Source organism: Mercenaria mercenaria, chromosome 13, assembly GCF_021730395.1.
Source record: "Mercenaria mercenaria strain notata chromosome 13, MADL_Memer_1, whole genome shotgun sequence".
Lineage (NCBI taxonomy): Eukaryota > Metazoa > Mollusca > Bivalvia > Venerida > Veneridae > Mercenaria > Mercenaria mercenaria.
Window position 1 is genome coordinate 66926724 of NC_069373.1, and position 15084 is coordinate 66941807.

The following is a 15084-nucleotide window of genomic DNA, read 5'->3' on the forward strand; positions in this document are numbered from 1 at the left end:
GAAAAGCACGAAGACGTTATACATAGAAACCAAAATTATGATACAGTAATCTGTTCTGAAATGAATAACGTATATGTTCTGTTTGAAAAGCAATGAGATAGCTGCATGGCAAGTACGCTTTTGTAATCATTTACTAAATGAATAAACTTTAAAACTGAAAATGCACGATGAGAGTGGTCTTAATATTTCCCCAAAATAATCAACAATTAAAATAACAAAAAAAAAAAAATTGTAAATGTAACATCATTATATGACTTATACTTATATAAATCTGGTATAATAAAAATAATATAATTACCGTATTTCATATTAAAACAGTATGAACAATACTTTGGACTACTTCACATGTATCTCTGTGCAGTCAGTTTCTAGTTTATGTAAAGCTCGGAGTTCAGGCCAAAATTATGATGAAAGAAAAATAATAAACCGTAAAAGCCGAAAAATATACGACTCTGCTTGAAAAGATAAAATTGGTTGATTTTTGGTGTCATGATTGATATATTTTGTTATGTCACGAGTGTATATTTTCAAAGTTTTCTATGTTAAGGCCGACATGATTGTCACCGCGTTATAAGTTTAAGCACGACTTCGGTACATTCCAAACGTGAAGAGGATTCAGGGTTAAAAGTATGTTAATATTCGACACAAAACGGTCCGATAAAAAAAAGTGTATCACGCGAGTTGAAATATCCATATACTATACATTCAATATACTTCTGAATATCGTTATACTCTACTGGACAGCAATCTTCTGTTAATGTTCGACACAAAACGGTCCGATAAAAAAAAGTGTATCACGCGAGTTGAAATATCCATATACTATACATTCAATATACTTCTGAATATCGTTGTACTCTACTGGACAGCAATCTTGAAACTGCCCAGACTAGAAATTGGCCATGGTAAGAGATTCCAGAAGACGACGGTCGCTTCGTTTGCAGCGGTATGGTTTATAGTGCTGGTGTAGCTAATAGGCCGCAACGGAAGGTACAAACTGTCACTGCACTCGTTTGTGGATAACTCTGTACACAAGGACGAGATCCGAAATTGTTCATTTTTTTGTCTATTGTCGGTCAATTTAGCTGTTGTGTGTCATGGCATTTAGTAATTATAATTGTTTAAACGTACGCCAATTTTCAGGAATTTTCTTCCAGTAAAATATTGGCAAAAACTCTGTTGCTTTAAAAGATTTATTATGTTAAAATGTTTCGAGTTCAACTTGTTTTGTACAATGTGTAATATTCCGTTAAATAAATTCAAGAATTCTAGATAAATGTTCTATGTGTGCAAATTATATTTGACAGTTCTAGAAAGTCCTAGGTAATGGTGTTGTTTCACCAGTACGATTGGATTTTTTTTTCATTTTACAGATATTTCAAAATTCTGATTATTCCTTTTTGTAGTGGTATTCATAAAATTAAAATTCAATCTGCAAAATATTACTTGTGATGTTATGATAGTGACTAATAAATAATATAATAAAAACTGTGACGCATACAAATGTTTGCGTATAAAGTCATGTTGATTTTCGTGTAACTGTTTGGAGTACAGTATACAGACAATGGTGACAAAAATTCTGAAAACATAGGTGCAATTTCATTTACTGTTTCTTTAAGAACTACATAATTGGCATTTGGTCGGCTCATTAATTGGGTTTTAGTTTTTGAATGGTGCCACTGTAGCTGTTGATTTGAAATCACTTGCCCTTCGCCAATGTGGGTCTGAAGCATATAAATGTTTGTGTATAAAGTTATGCTGGTTTTCGTGTAACTATTCTGGTGCCCTTCACCAGTGTGGGTCTGAAGACAAGACAAGACAAGACAAGACAAGACAAGACAAAACAAAACAAAACAAAACAAAACAAAAGACAAAGACAAAGACAAGACAAGACAACAAGACAAGACAAGACAAGACAAGATAAGATAAGATAAGATAAGATTTATTTAACGTCGGTTATATATAAAAGTTACAACATACGCTTGAAGCTTGTATCCGACATAAACATATTATCCTATAACAGCCTCGCCTGGGTGTACAATTCTTTCACGTGGGGAAGCCATCCAGCTGGCTTACGGAAGGTTGGTGGTTCTACCCAGGTGCCCACTCGTGCCGAAAATTGTTTCGGAGTGACTTTAAATCTTCTAGTTTTCAGTTGCAATTAGAGCAAAACTTTAAATTCAAGATTTTTAAATTATTTTTCGCATTTTCGGTAATTAGTCCATTGTCCTTCAAGTTTCTCGTTTCTTTCATCAAAATAATCATCATGTATGATGGACGTGTACTTACACGGCTTTTTAACCTTTCAAGAAGGGGATGGTTGACAGGACTACGCGTAGATTATGTTTAGCGGACATGTTTTGAAGACCTTACTATCTTTTTAATTAAGGCTTTTTGCAACTTGTTTGGCGGTTGTATGTAACGTCATATCGACCCATTTCAATTACTGGACATATGGCAACTGGCGGGGATGTGGGGAGATCCCATGTGCTCATCAGAGTATTATTTCAGGCACGGACGGGCACCTATGTATAACCAGCTATAGCCAACAAGAATGCCCGCCTCACCTGAAATAATTCTACTCCCGAAGCAGGTGTCGAACCAGCAGCTGTGAGGTGTTTGCCAGTTGACAACTTAATTTTTCTTCCAGAACAGCTGATTTCATAGGTTATCTATAAAATATTCATATAACTCCACACGTGCTATTGTTTTAATGACATAAAATGTATGAAGAGTATCACATCTAAGCTGTCTTACCCATATCAGCTATAATCAAGTGCCATTTTAGTCCAAGAACCGTACGTGAAATATACTGTTGCGAATTAAGTGACCCCAAAAACTATCAATATTAACATAGACCAGATTACCCTACTACTCACAATTAATGAGAAACGATCAAAATAAAATGAGATAAAAGCCATTCACATTAGCTTTTAACAAACTGAACTGATATAGATCTATCGTTCTGAATGCGATTCATAAACAGTCATACATGAAAAACTGAAACGTCTATATTTATTTGAATTCTTCTGTATCAACTTCTTTTCTTGTGTATAGCAACATGTCAAAGCCTAACCGTTACTGTCCAGAACAAACTTTTCTTCAGTCAAAGTTTTTGCCTAATATGACAACATATATGAACAAGAGCACCACATGCAGGTGTAAGCGGTCGTCTGCAAGTGATGGACAGTATGTAAGAAAAGAGTTATAGTTCTTGGCTTTCTTACTCAAAGCTATAGTAAATATTCATGAAAAGTGAATACTGATTTTCTAAGTACAAAGTACAAAAAGGGGCATTATTCTGATAAAATGCAGGCAAGAGTTACGGTTCTCGATCGAATTACTCATCTTATGTTGGTAAACAAGTGGGCAAAGTTTCAAAGCTGTAGCTCTTACAGTCTTTGGGAAAAGCTGACCTAAACAAAACTTTTTAACCAAGAAAATCAAATTTTCTAGGTACAGAAAGGGCCATACATGCAAGTCTGACAAAATGTATATCAGAGTTAAGGTTCTTGGCCTACATAGTCAACTAATGATGATAAACAAGTGTACAAAGTTTCAAAGCTGTAGCTCTAATCAATGTTTTTTGAGAAAAGGTGGACCTTAACAAAAATTTTAACCGACGATCAACTGACGACAATACTTCGTAGATATTTTTAAAAAATCAGACAAGCTAAAAATGATAAACATAATTGGAAATAATGACGCCCATTTTTGTAGATAGGGTTATTGAACTCTCAACTTCCTGATATTATCATCTATCATTGTTATCAAGTTACAATGCATTTATTTTGAATGTTGTCAGATAACGGAAGGGATGGGTGGGAACGGAAGGACTGACATATTCCAATTTCCAAACACATACATTGGTATTACAATTTAACACAGCCTGAACTAGAGTCACTTGACTTGTAAATTCAAACATCATATAACGTGCTTAAAATGTCTTATCAGAGACAGAAATGTTATTTTATACAATGTCATGTAAAACAACTAACACAAGGAGCACATATTCAATAATGACTCAGTAGACCGACGACCTAAAAATATGCAATTTATCATGAACTGTTCACTCTGCTGACCCTTCTTCGACGACAATTATATCTCCTTTGGCATGTATCCCGGACCCGTCTTCAAGTTCAACACAAGGCCACACGACTTCTAATATAGTATCCTTGACCTTTGACATATCTTTCACAGTATCTTGACAAGAATATCGTCTAAACCGATCCTTTATACTTCCTTCATACATCTTTCCCAATACGTCAAAGTTTAGAAGGAGTTTTGGATGTGAAATTGCTATAAGCCAACAAGTGTCGACGAATTCGTTAAAAAAGTCTTCTAATTTGGCGATACCCGTCGAACAATTTCCATTTTGCTCCCCACGAAGCAACTGCTTCACGCTATGTTCCTTTCGAAGCATTTGCCATACATTCTGAAAAACAGGTTAGTAAAAAGAAATGTTCTATCAATAATTCGGGATGGATCGACGTGATAAGACAGTTTATTGACATATATTTCTTAATGTGGAATCTGGATATTCTTCTTGGAACAGGAGTTAGACAGCTAAACATACACATAAACCCTGTCTTTAAAGACTACCCGCGAATACGCTGGTTATATTCATAACATGAACGAACAGATTGGCACATTTCCTTTTGCAGCAGGTTTTGTAATTGTGTTCCTATTTGGCCTGATCTTGAGTACAGTTAATGAAGTTATACACATTAGTACTTCACAGTACACGACAAATACACGTACCTTTTTAACAATATCCCTTTTTCTCTCCGTTTGTCCATGACATCTTCTTACTTTATATAGTAACGGATCCTGTTGGTAAAACAGTGAAAAAAATCAACAAAAACAATCACTTCATATATTTCCATGATACTTTTGTTTATATATAAACTGAAGTCAAAGACTGTGCATGGACTACTTTTCATGCACTCTCATTATAAGAATGTCAAAATATGTTCTTCGTACAATACACATACATAACTGAATTCGATAAACAGCTTTGAAATAAGTAACGAAACAACTTTTTATCTCATTACAAAAGTTTCTGTTTTGCAATAATGAATGTACGTGTTTTAAAAAGTAATAAAATAGCGGGTTTTCAAGCAATACTTAGTTCAATAAATTTAATCTATTAATTAAGAATTATTCCAACAATATGCATATCGTTTTGGAAATGTAAACTGCAACACTCTTCATGCACTCAGCACCGACTGAATAGGAACTCATTTCAACAGATACACTGAATGGACCCCACGACTCCAAAGGACCAGTAAATATAAACAAATACTTCGTTCAAGTACAGGGAGACTTTTTTGGTCGCAAATCATCACTTAAAAGTCGGCTATTGAGACTGATATGAAATATGTAAGAATAAATGTGCTTGGGATATTCTAGCGTATTTAGTAGCGCAGCAGCACCACCACCACTTCCAAGAACAATAAGTCCAACACTAAAAGAACGAAATTAATAAAAGCTTTATTAAACATACGTCACGTGAAGAAGGAATTGGTTCCCATTCTTTGATTACCAAAAACACTCGAATTTCGTTGTCAGCTATGCTTGCACATATTTCATAAGCTTTCTGTAACAAAGAGATAAATGAGCCGTGCCATGAGAAAACCAACATAGTGGGTTTGCGACCAGCATGGATCCAGACCAGCCTGCGCATCCGCGCAGTCTGGTCAGGCTCCATGCTGTTCGCTTTTAAAGCCTATTGGAATTGGAGAAACTGTCAGCGAACAGCATGGATCCTGACCAGACTGCGCGGATGCGCAGGCTGGTCTGGATCCATGCTGGTCGCAAACCCACTATGTTGGTTTTCTCATGGCGCGGCTCAAATTAGCAAATCTTTGACCCCATTATAACTATATTATACAACCGATTATACGAATGAGTTATGTTTTAAAAGCGAGAGAGACAATTCTTAGTTACAAAATGTATAAAATATTTCCACGGTTAAAGCTGAATTACAGCCATGCCATAAGGTGTTTACAGTTAAGCGTCCAGACGCGTTTTGGTTATTTACAGTAATATGTGGACCCTAAGCAATTGCTTTTGGGAGGATTGTTACCAAATTTACATTGTCTTTCGAAGATGGTATCTCTTATGTTTAAAAGGGGCATCAATTTTCAGTATTGACGGGAGCTTTAGATACAAACCACTGCGACTGCTTAATTTGTATATGGATATCCCGTTGGCTTCGACGATTTACTCTGCATGTACGTAGGAGTCAAAATGTAATGTTATTTTATATCTGTGTCATTTGAAATTAATAACGTCTGTTTACATATGCAAAGTTTATTCTTGCACAGGAATTTGAAAGCAACGACGTCACATGACCTGTTGCAAACAAATTTGGGATAAAAGAGCTACAAGCTACTCTCGGTAGACATACATATACCTTCATTAGCGCCGTTAGATGCTTAATTCTATTTAGCTCGTCTAACTCGGCAATATTATCATCAAACCACTCTGTAAGCGATGTCCATGAATAATTGTAGATTCCTTCAAATCTCTTTGCCAGTTTAGTGTTAGAAAACTCATCGTTGACATTTTCCAGTTCTCCTTTACTTTCAAACACATCAGCCATTGTCGCAGTTATAGCATCTGACCTTAAAACGCAAAATATACCGGGGTTTCTTAAGCCAGCCGGATACTTTACTAAAATAAAATACATATTTAATATTCCTTATTGTGGAGGTAGACCCAATGTAATCCTCCGGCATTATTTAAGCACGATCGGGTAACTGGGCAGAACCATAGACCTTCCGTAGACAGCTGGATGGCTTCCTTACATGAATAATTCTACACCAAAAGAGAGGTGTCGAACCCGCAGCGGAAGGAGGTAAGTGATTCGAAATCAGCGACCTTTAACTACTCGGCTGCAGCCGCCCAAACAGGAAAAAGTACAACATTCAAAGTGGGAACTAACATCGGTAAAAAAGTAAGTGATTCCAAGTCAGTGACCGTAGCGACTCTCAAATGGTTTCTCCTTGATATTTTTGTAAGGCTGTCAGTGTAACTAACACTCATGTAGACAAGTTCAAAAAATTCTTAAACAAGCCGATAAAAAAACGCCCATCACCTTTAATTTTTTGTTTGATATCTTTTTCAGGTTTGAAAAAAACAACAACAAAAAAAAAAAAAAACAAAAACAGTTTGCTAAGACTGTAAAGGGTCTCGGAAGGAGAGGAGGGGTGTAAACAATATTAATATTTTTAATATGAAAAATTCTCTCGGTATACATAAGATATTCTTGAAATTTTACTGGGCATGCATGGTATCTTGCGGCAAAACACGTGTAGTCCATATGTGCTAGTTTAAATCCATCGAGTATTAAATGGTAACAGCTGTGTATAATAGCATTATACTAGACAATATCATTACATGGCTCCTTGTATAAAGGCTGGACATTTTGACATTTGGCCCTTCAGCAATAGGGCTGACTAATGTATACTACATATATTCCAAGACAGTACAGTGCACTAGGTTTCTTGCGTAAAAGAAGCAAGGTGCATGCAAAGAGTACTCAAATGCTGAGAATAAAATTAATGTTTCTATTCTACTTTTTGCTTTTTAGAAATCTCACAAATCCATATCATATATAATAGAAACAAGAAGATCGCTAATTAAATCTCTACGTCGATATTTCATACATTATGTTTATTCAAGACTATTGCTCTTCACTTTGTAGATTTAAATAAGTTTTTGCATCTATCAGATTTTAAACTTTTTAAATGAAATTTAAGAAACAGCCAAATCAGTCAATTAATTGTTGTTACTTTGTAGAAATTACAAAGTAATGCTCAGTGTGTCTTAAAATCTGCATAGATAAAACGATGAATGTTTTTGTCTCTAAATGTAACAGTCTAGAAAACCGAGACACCCATCTATAAATTCTAGAATTATAGACTGACACTTGGTGCTACCAAACTTCCTCAAGCAGTCATGTATATTCAACGGTATTAATCTTGTATATATGCAGATCCCTCCCTTCCCTTATATTAACCTTAAATTCTATTGATAAACTATTCCACCGCAGCGACCAGTGACCACCCATTTTGAATCACATCTGCATACTACATCAATTATTACAATAATGCATGTATTAATGTTTCCCGTGTTTGTATATTAAAGGACTGTTTCATTACAGACCATTTTTGTAGTCTGCTTTGAGCGGTCCCTGTATACAAATTTGACTGCATAACACTATACCTCTGCTTTGTCTGTGTGTAAAGTTCCTCAACATGTTCATTGTGTGCAACAAGTGATCTGATTTTGCTCTTAAGTTCTTCAGTAGTTTTGGCGTAAGAACGTATTGTGTCATTAAGAAGTCGACTACTGTCTTCTTGGATTCTTCGTAGTTTTTCCTGTACAGTAGAAAGTATAAGAACAGAGTGAATAGCCGAAGATGATTCACTTTCTTAAAAAAAACAACAAAGAAAATGAAATACGCCAAGAAATAAGAATTATTCAGACATACTGGCTACATAAATGGTCACACAGGATGTTTCAAAATAAGTCATTGTAAAGCGACTCGGTTTTGGCTTAAACGAAGAGTTGACCTCGTTACGTGCATAGCAGAAACAGAAATGAATAAACTTTTCTTAACATCTAGCGTGCTATGTATTTTGAACTTACCTCCAATTTAGCACAGTTCAAGCATGCCTCTTTCCCAGTCGCTCTGAAATACAATTGAGATAACTCGCAAATATACTGGTTGGCATAAACATTGATATATAACGCGGTCATGTTTCCTCCTTCCCGACCATGAAATTCCTATTGTCAGTTAAAGGTTAAACTGGCAACATTCAACAGTAAAGAAAGTCACAACGTGCTAATTTGGACATTATTTTAGGCACGCGTTGGTACCTCAGTAGAATAGGTCTAACTGTTTCCTATGACCCAAATGGTACGTCATAGTATTTCAGGTTAGACTCGACCACAGTTGACCAATATCGTCGCTGCAGTCATTACATAAAAGACACTATACCCACTGACAGTAAGTTTCTACTGTTTAAATATTTTCTGTAACAGGAGCATTCCAAGATTTGTAACTCTTACAGTTGTAATAGTGTTACTTGATATTAGAAATTACTATATTACAATAATATTCTTGTAATTGAAAGTAATGAATTATTTTCAACATACTAACGCCAAGAACGCCAAAAAAAAAAGAAAAAAGAAAAAAGAATCACTTAATCACAATAACTACAAATATTTTGTGCAATTTAAGCAGTTAGGCACAAGACGCATGTTGGATATAGTTGGTAGGGTAACCATGGTTATCTAAAAACTTACGCGTTCCCATCTTTTCCAGTTTTCTTGAATTTGACTTGATTGTTTTCAGTATCGAGAGTTGCTTCTGCTACTTCTGCTACTTCAGCTTCCTCTGGTTCTTCTTAAAATAGTAATAACGAATATCATTTTATAGTAAAACCATATAATACATAATGTCACTCGGCTACAGTAACAACAGTGCACTCATAGGAAGACATGTGATTATCAGAAAACTTTGACTTAAAAAAAAAATTATTAAAGATGATTATTTCCACTGCAACCGAGCAGAACATAACAAAACCTTGTTTCTAATGTACATGTAGTTGCTTGTAGCCAATGAACTGACAAACTGAAACTACTGGTATGAGATTTCACTTTCTCATTCTTTATTCTTAAAAATAAATTCTGTGAATAAAAAAAACCCTTGATATTGCAAAAAAGGCCTTAAGACATTGAAAACCAACATTATAAATGTGCACCATTAGATATTTACAGTATTGCACAGCAGAGCATTTATGGGTGAAGTTTAACAACAGAAAGTGTCTGAACTGAAAATTTATAAATTGTTCAACACAACTCAGGAAACAAAGCTATGTAAAACTATTCTAAAGGGAACTTAATTTTATCATTTGTGTGCTTGTTTCACTTGGGTTTTGTATATCGACATCCGGGAAATTAAATTTAGTAAGTGAAATACAGTATTTTTGAGTAATCTGAAAAAAAAAAGATGTTTTACAGATTTCTCACCTAAACTCTTTGTACCCATATTGCAATCTCATAGCGAAAGCTTTTAAATACTGACAGAAGCGATTGTCATATATCATTATGATTTTAGTGTTTAGTCTATTCAGAGCCGTACCTCACATAACGGCAATGTGGTGGTTAGGCTCGGAAGTCCTATGCACCAACCATCCCGCAAAAACTGGCGCAAATTTGTTTTAACTGGCGCTGATGTTTCTGATATTTATTATCGAACAGAAAGTTATGTTGTCGGACTTCTAGCGGGACTGAAAAACGGTTATAGCATCCCATCGAAGTATCCAATTACAAAAATATGGAACAATCAAAATTAAATGCTGTTCATGATTATGTTTTGGAAAAATATATAAATCTAAAACACACATTTTTTGGCAACAGTGAAATATTAGGTAATGAAGGCCACGTAACAGATACTAGGTAATGAACGACACATCAGTGTCTAAAGAGGAAATACTAGGCAATGAACGACACATCAGTGTCTAAAGAGGAAAAACTAGGCAATGAACGACACATCAGTGTCTAAAGAGGAAATACTAGGCAATGAACGACACATCAGTGTCTAAAGAGGAAATACTAGGCAATTAACGACACATCAGCGTGTAAAGAGGAGATACTAGGCAATGAACGACACATCAGCGTGTAAAGAGGAGATACTAGGCAATGAACGACACATCAGCGTGTAAAGAGGAAATACTAGGCAATGAACGGCACATCAGAGTGTCTAAAGAGGAAAATACTAGGTAATGAACGCCACATCAGTGTCTAAAGAAGCAATACTACGCAATGAACGACACATCAGTGTCTAAAGAGAAAATACTAGACAATGAACGACACATCACAGTGGCTAAAGAGGAGATACTAGGTAATGAACGACACATCAGTGTGTAAAGAGGAGATACTAGGCAATGAACGACACATCAGTGTGTAAAGAGGAAATACTAGGCAATGAACGACACATCAGTGTGTAAAGAGGAAATACTAGGCAATGAACGACACATCACAGTGTGTAAAGAGGAGATACTAGGCAATGAACGACACATCAGTGTCTAAAGAGGAAATACTAGGCAATGAACGACACATCAGTGTCTAAAGAGGAAATACTAGGCAATGAACGACACATCAGTGCGTAAAGAGAAAATACTAGGCAATGAACGACACATCAGTGTCTAAAGAGGAAATACTAGGCAATGAACGACACATCAGTGTGTAAAGAGGAAATACTAGGCAATGAACGACACATCAGTGTCTAAAGAGGAAATACTAGGCAATGAACGACAGATCACAGTGTCTAAAGAGGAAATACTAGGCAATGAACGACACATCAGTGTCTAAAGAGGAAATACTAGGCAATGAACGACACACCACAGTGTGTAAAGAGGAAATACTAGGCAATGAACGACACACCAGTGTCTAAAGAGAAAATACTAGGCAATGAACGACACATCAGTGTGTAAAGAGGAAATACTAGGCAATGAACGACACATCAGTGTGTAAAGAGGAAATACTAGGCAATGAACGACACATCAGTGTCTAAAGAGGAAATACTAGGTAATGAACGCCACATCAGTGTCTAAAGAGGAAATACTAGGCAATGAAGGAAATACCGGTACTAGGCAATGAACGACACATCAGTGTCTAAAGAGGAAATGCTAGGCAATGAACGACACATCAGTGTGTAAAGAGGAAATACTAGGCAATGAACGACAGATCACAGTGTCTAAAGAGGAAATACTAGGCAATGAACGACACATCAGTGTCTAAAGAGGAAATACTTGGCAATGAACGTAACATCAGTGTCTAAAGAGGAAATACTAGGCAATGAACGACACATCAGCGTGTAAAGAGGAGATACTAGGCAATGAACGACACATCAGCGTGTAAAGAGGAGATACTAGGCAATGAACGACACATAAGCGTGTAAAGTGGAAATACTAGGCAATGAACTGCACATCACAGTGTCTAAAGAGGAAAATACTAGGTAATGAACGCCACATCAGTGTCTAAAGAAGCAATACTACGCAATGAACAACACATCAGTGTCTAAAGAGAAAATACTAGACAATGAACGACACATCGCAGTGGCTAAAGAGGAGATACTAGGTAATGAACGACACATCAGTGTGTAAAGAGGAGATACTAGGCAATGAACGACACATCAGTGTGTAAAGAAGAAATACTAGGCAATGAACGACACATCAGTGTCTAAAGAGGAAATACTAGGCAATGAACGACAGATCACAGTGTGTAAAGAGGAGATACTAGGCAATGAACGACACATCAGTGTCTAAAGAGGAAATAATAGGCAATGAACGACACATCAGTGTCTAAAGAGAAAATACTAGGCAATGAACGACACATCAGTGTCTAAAGAGGAAATACTAGGCAATGAACGACACATCAGTGTCTAAAGAGGAAATACTAGGCAATGAACGACACATCAGCGTGTAAAGAGGAGATACTAGGCAATGAACGACACATCAACGTGTAAAGAGGAGATACTAGGCAATGAACGACACATCAGCGTGTAAAGAGGAAATACTAGGCAATGAACGGCACATCACAGTGTCTAAAGAGGAAAATACTAGGTAATGAACGACACATCAGTGTGTAAAGAGGAAATACTAGGCAATGAACAACACATCAGTGTGTAAAGAGGAAATACTAGGTAATGAACGCCACATCAGTGTCTAAAGATGAAATACTAGGCATTGAAGGAAATACCGGTACTAGGCAATGAACGACACATCACAGTGTCTAAAGAGGAAATACTAGGCAATGAACGACACATCAGTGTCTAAAGAGGAAATACTAGGCAATGAACGACACAACAGTGTCTAAAGAGGAAATACTATAGGCAATGAACGACACATCACACTGTCTGAAGAGGAAATACTAGGCAATGAACGACACAACAGTGTCTAAAGAGGAAATACTATAGGTAATGAACGACACATAACAGTGTACAAAGAGGAAATATTACGTTAAAACGGTTCAATCCCGCAGACTGTAGAACACAAGATTTTGATACTACATGTGCATTCTACGTTGTTACAAAGTGACATGCCACCCTTAACTGCATGTACTCTAAACCGTCATAGCGATTGTCAGTAAAACAATACTAAGTAGTAAAGGACCATAAGTCCGGAAAAATAACACAATAAAATTAGAGTCAATTAAAGAGTTTTGAACGAAATGCCCCCAGATATTCCCACGGAACATATACGAGCCATATGAAAACTTGGGAAAAAGCCAAAATATTCAATATGATTCATATTTTGTTTATCTATGTTATAGGTACGTTAAAATCATATACATATAGGCCTATATCATGTATATAGCAACTAAATGAGTCTTACTTTTGCTAAAAATATTAATGTTGGTGTCCACAGAATAACAGTATTAAGAAAAATCTAGACAGGACCAAATTTGCACGTGGATACAGTAAAAACTAACTGATTTTTTTTTGTTTCTACCTCAAAAAAGTAGTTTTCCAGTACCTCAGGATCTTTGCCATTCTGCATCTGCTTTCAAAGGAATTTTAATGATTCATAGATATATGTATTTTATATTTCGTAAACATCTTGTTTTATTGAAATTACCCCCATTAAGTTTGTTAAGCATGTGGGGTCATCTACATTTAGTTAACAGTGAATGAGAGAGGCACTACTATATAATGTAAATATTGTGATATTGTAACAACAGTGTTTTAAAAATAGGACAAATAAAATCTGAAGAACATGTATGTATATATTCATATCAGGGTTTGACATTTGACAATAAAAACGGGTTGTATTTCAGTAACGAGGCCGTCTGAAAGATGGCTTCAGCTCAACATAGAATGACAAGGTCCACCGATTTCAAAACGAAAGTATATCTAGATAGGGCTACTTGTAAATCGAAATTCATCGATTCCATTGTTTACATTACTATGATGCTGTTACTGGCCTATGACACATCCACGAGTATCGGACCGGAGACATAGAAAATATGATCAGACTGATGAACCCCGTCCCCCCCACCCCCGTTTTCATCCTAAATGAGTCCAAAATGAAAAATATGTAGTGAAACACGGGCCCATTTCAAATGCTACATTAGTCTAAATAATAGGACGTTTTGGGACAGCGTGATAACTTTTGGGTGTCGCTGTCTCATCCCTTAAAGGGATGACAACTATAAAATAACAGATCATAAAATAAGTCATCTTGATAAGCCAAAATAAGTAGGGCTAATGATACATCTGATCTATATCATTTTAAGGGGACTCATATTACACTACATATCTGTCATTTTGGACTCATATGATGAAAACAGGTTTTTTACCTGTCTGACATGTTTTGTCCCAGGTCCGATACTCGTGCCTGTGACCTATGAAGATGCTAGCCATATACTTATTTGGCTTATCGGGATGACTTATTTTATGTGACGGAGACAGCGACAGTCAAAAGTTATCACGCTGTCCCGAAACGTCCTATTATTTGGACTATGAAGATGATTGAAGGTTTAATCTCAATCCTCACTGGACCTAGCCTTACTCATTTGGCTCATCGGGATGACTTACTTTATGATCTGATATTTGATAGTTGTCATCCCTCCAACCGACAGCGACTGTCAAAAGTTATCACGCTGTGCCTGAAACGTCCTATTATATTTGGACTACATGGGACTGGTAAAAAAATAATGTAGACTATAATTATTTTCTGTAGATGTTTTGAATGTAGAACATAAAACATGCACTGAAGTAATTATTTAGTTAAAAAAAATTAAAACAACTAATTAATTATATTAAACAATTCCTGAATGTAATTGACATTTTATGATAATAAAATAAATGAGATGAAATAGATCTAGTGATAAACGGAAAAAAATGACTTTACCTGTATCCTCCATTTGTAAAGGGACGGCTAAAAAAGTACCCGGGCTCTCCAAAGCTACACTGACTATGTCACTATTATTAAACATTCCAACAATTTATAACGATAGTTCCTACTTTCGTTTTCCATCGCCATTTGCCAAATAAAAGGGGAGGTAACT

General features: G+C 35.9%; 1 protein-coding gene across 2 annotated transcripts; it reads right to left on the reverse strand.

The window, feature by feature from the left end:
• Positions 1-1923: 1923 nt before the first annotated feature.
• LOC123529012 (uncharacterized) lies at positions 1924-15084 on the reverse strand. Of its 2 annotated transcripts, none has more exons than XM_045309177.2 (8): positions 14928-15084; positions 9316-9415; positions 8656-8698; positions 8230-8384; positions 6416-6626; positions 5504-5596; positions 4759-4827; positions 1924-4432 (listed from the first exon to the last, which is right to left on the reverse strand). In XM_045309177.2, the coding sequence occupies exons 1-8, from the start codon at positions 15010-15012 to the stop codon at positions 4067-4069; spliced, it is 1122 nt and encodes a 373-aa protein (XP_045165112.2). In that variant the 5' UTR covers positions 15013-15084; the 3' UTR covers positions 1924-4066. The 2 variants fall into 2 exon arrangements, with proteins under 2 accessions (XP_045165112.2, XP_045165113.2); XM_045309178.2 differs by having other exon boundaries at positions 9316-9412; positions 14928-15065.